Source organism: Buceros rhinoceros, unplaced genomic scaffold (assembly GCF_000710305.1).
Source record: "Buceros rhinoceros silvestris isolate BGI_N320 unplaced genomic scaffold, ASM71030v1 scaffold33196, whole genome shotgun sequence".
NCBI lineage: Eukaryota > Metazoa > Chordata > Aves > Bucerotiformes > Bucerotidae > Buceros > Buceros rhinoceros.
The window spans coordinates 25,310-28,763 of NW_010419894.1; the positions used below are offsets into that span (position 1 = coordinate 25,310).

Below are 3,454 nucleotides of genomic sequence, written 5' to 3' on the forward strand. Positions count from 1 at the left end.
GCGGCAGAACGGCCTGACCGATTTCTTTCGGAAATGGGCAGATTATCGGGTTGGCTTCGGAAACTTGGAGGACGAGTTTTGGCTGGGTAAGACCTTAACCAGTTGTCTTTTGTTGATGCATCAAACCCAAGCTCCTTGTACACCGTGCCGCGCCCCCATGCCAGCTGCTGGCTCCTTGCCTTTCACCCCACTCCTCCACCCTCTCCCTTGGATTGTTTTCCTTCCCGTTGTTCATTCCCTGCCCTGCACATTAGAAAGTCACTCATGGCACAGCACAAAAAAAGCACATTCTGAAGGTGATCAGCTCCCTAAGCTGGTCCCCCTAGGAGAGAAGGGGATAAACTGGGTGTCTTCATGGATCAAAACCCCATCATCCTCCTTTGGGTGACTACAGGTTGCCTTGATGGCATCTATGGCCATCTATGGACCTCACCCGGCCTTGGCCAGCGAGCCAGTTACCCAAAGAAAGTAGGAAAGGGATGAGTGTGAGGCTCTGCAATGGAGCGTGTTCCCCCACAACCTGAACACGAGCCAAGACCACCCCTGCAGTGTAAACACGCTCTGGCTTGTACAGGAGCTTAGCAGCAACATGAGAAGCACCAGGGCTCCACTGCTGAACACCTCCAGCGTCAGCAGCATGGAGAGAGCTGAACCTGGGCCCTGAACCCACCTCTCATAGCCACGGGGAGGTAAATCTTGAGTGGGGACAGATATCACAGACCCCAGCAGTGCCAGGAGAGACAGGAACTTAAGCAGAAGTGCTGTCGCTCTGTGGTTCCTCTGCTCACTCTTGTTTCCCACAGCTTTTTATTTGCCTAGAGCTTTACTTGTTTGCTCACGGAGCGGATCCAGGCACCAGCTTTCACCAGGTGTCTCACTGTTTGTCTCACCAGGCTTGGACAACATCCACAAGATCACGTCCCAAGGGCGCTACGAGTTGCGGATAGACATGAGGGATGGGCAGGAAGCGGCATATGCCTACTACGACAAGTTCTCCATCGGCGACTCCCGGAGCCTGTACAAGCTCCGGATTGGGGACTACAACGGCACTTCAGGTACAAGCTCATGGCTAGCAAGCGGCAGACTGGTGGATCTGGAACTGTGAAGGAAATCCCACTATCAAAGCTGGAGCAGCAAGACACAAGCCTATAGCCCTTTCTGCCTTCCTGCAGCCCATCGCGTAAACCAGGCTGATAAATCCCGCTAAGGACACAGGGGATTTTCCATTGGGGATTAGATATTAAGTATCAGAGGCATTGCTGTTGAAATAACCAGGTCAGCCGTCAGAGGTGCCATCTCACTGGGCAATCACCGCAGCTCGCTATTGATGCCGTGCTGGAGGGTGTATTTATCGCCCTCCCACAGCAATGGAAAAAAAATCTGAGATCGTCTGCATCACACAGAGGCCACACACGGTCCAGTTTTGCAAGGACATGGTCACACCTGCTTGCTTGGTTGATGCAGCAGCACCAGGCTTTGCCTACCAGAAGATGGTGGGCGATGGAGGGACAGGGTCTCTTCCCCAAGAAGCAGTAGGGGCGTACAGCTGCAGCCCCTCTAGCTGGGACACACGTGCCAGTGACTGTAACTCTCCATGATCCATACAAAACTTCACCGCCACGTACTTAGCAAGGAATCCCACAGCGTGTCTAAGGTGCAGGAACTTTCTTATGTAGTATTTGGTAGTTGCCATCGGAAAGGAAGAGTCAGGGATCTTGGTTGCGTGCCTTGTCCAATCACAGAGCTTCTGCTCCACCTTGAGCAAAGACAGCCAAGACTCACTAAATGGCTCATTGCCAAGAAACTTTCTAGCAAGCTTTTTGGCAGCTGGCCTGCATGCAGCCAGCATGGGTCCACTTTGTATTTTCTTAGGGACAGTCAAGGAGCATATTAAGAAGGTCTCCTCTAAGTACGTCACTCAATTGTAATAACAACTGTATTTCACTCTGGCTCTTCTTTCACCCAAAAGCAGCTCTCTTGTTCCTTAGTATGGAGGGGCGACAAGGTTGATGGAATTGGACACCGCATGCCTTCCAAAAGTTCCTTCCTCTTATCAAAGGAGATAAAAGTGTTTTGGTTAAAGAGGTAAATGCTTGGCCTTCTCCAGGAGAAAAAGTTGTCTTCAGGAGGCTGAAAGCATCCTAAAGTTATGTAGCAGAACCAGGAAAGCAGGGATGGCCAAATCCAGGATTTAATCCATTCCTGAAACACTGAAATTCAGATCTGTAACCATATAGCATTTACCTGCCAAACCCAAGGAGCCTTGAAGATTTGCTACGGTCTGTACTGGTCCTAAACCAACAGCAGAGGACCTCAGATGAACCAGTTGTGAGCAATTACTGTTAACATTATTCCCAGACATTCAGCTGCCCGAGCTGTTGATCCGCAGACTACCACATATACCAGAATATCCTGATTTCCTTGTGAAAAGACCAGATGATTCAGGCTCCATCACCCCTAACAGCACCTCTTTCCACAGGGGACTCCCTCACCTATCACCAGGGCCGCCCCTTCTCCACCAAGGACAGGGACAACGACGTCGCTGTAACCAACTGTGCCATGTCCTACAAAGGCGCCTGGTGGTATAAGAACTGCCACCGCACCAACCTCAACGGCAAGTACGGAGAGTCCCGGCACAGTCAGGTAAGGGCTGGGCTGAAAGCCTTCAGCATTTCTTCTAACAGCGCGACCAAGCACGACACCAAGCCCCAGCTAAGGCTTGGGCTGCCTGGTCAGTGCACCAGGGTCAGGGGCACCAGCGGGCTGACACAAGTGGGAGCAAAGGGAACCACCTTTAAGCCACTGGGCTGATGCTTCGTGCCTCACGCTGGCTGCCATGGTCATTTACTGTGGCACCTTGTTAAGTTACATTTAAAAATTACATGCATAAAATTTGATCAGGAGCCTTTGAGCAATCGGGAAAACCCATCAAACCAGAGCAGGAGCAGAGCCTGTTGCTCCTGCTGTACCAAGTACTTCCTCCTGGCTTCTCTACAGTGATCAGCCTTGTTTCCTTCCTCTCCCACTCTAGTTTTGTGTTAGCGTCTTTCTTCACTCTGTGCCTTTCTCTTCCTCCCGCCAGGGGATTAACTGGTACCATTGGAAAGGCCACGAGTTCTCCATCCCATTCGTGGAAATGAAGATGCGACCTTACAACCACCGTAACACCTCTGGGAGGAAGCGACGGTCCCTACAGCTCTGAGCCAGCTGAACCCCCTCCCACCTCCCACCACCTGACCTTTTCTGCCATTTGTTTGTATTTGATAATATGAGAAGGAAAACAAATTACTACTCATCTGAGATAGCAACCTGCCCCTCATGAGTGCTGGAGGGACCCACGGCACAAGCAAAGGCCGTGGGAAAGGAAGACCTCATTGCTTTGCATCTGTCCCAGAGAAATACCAAATTTCCAGTCTCTCTACCCCAATATTCTGGCCCTTAACACGAGAAGAAA

General features: G+C 51.1%; 1 protein-coding gene across 1 annotated transcript in view; it reads left to right on the forward strand.

Annotated features, from left to right (window-relative positions):
- TNR (tenascin R) overlaps positions 1-3,202 on the forward strand; it is a gene marked incomplete at its 5' end in the record, with an annotated part of 27,149 nt that extends 23,947 nt beyond the window's left edge. Inside the window, 4 exons of the mRNA XM_010139116.1 lie at positions 8-86; positions 894-1,055; positions 2,480-2,643; positions 3,083-3,202. Coding sequence (XP_010137418.1) covers positions 8-86; positions 894-1,055; positions 2,480-2,643; positions 3,083-3,202 — 525 coding nt within the window. The remainder of the gene's footprint in view (positions 1-7; positions 87-893; positions 1,056-2,479; positions 2,644-3,082) is intronic.
- Positions 3,203-3,454: the final 252 nt, after the last annotated feature.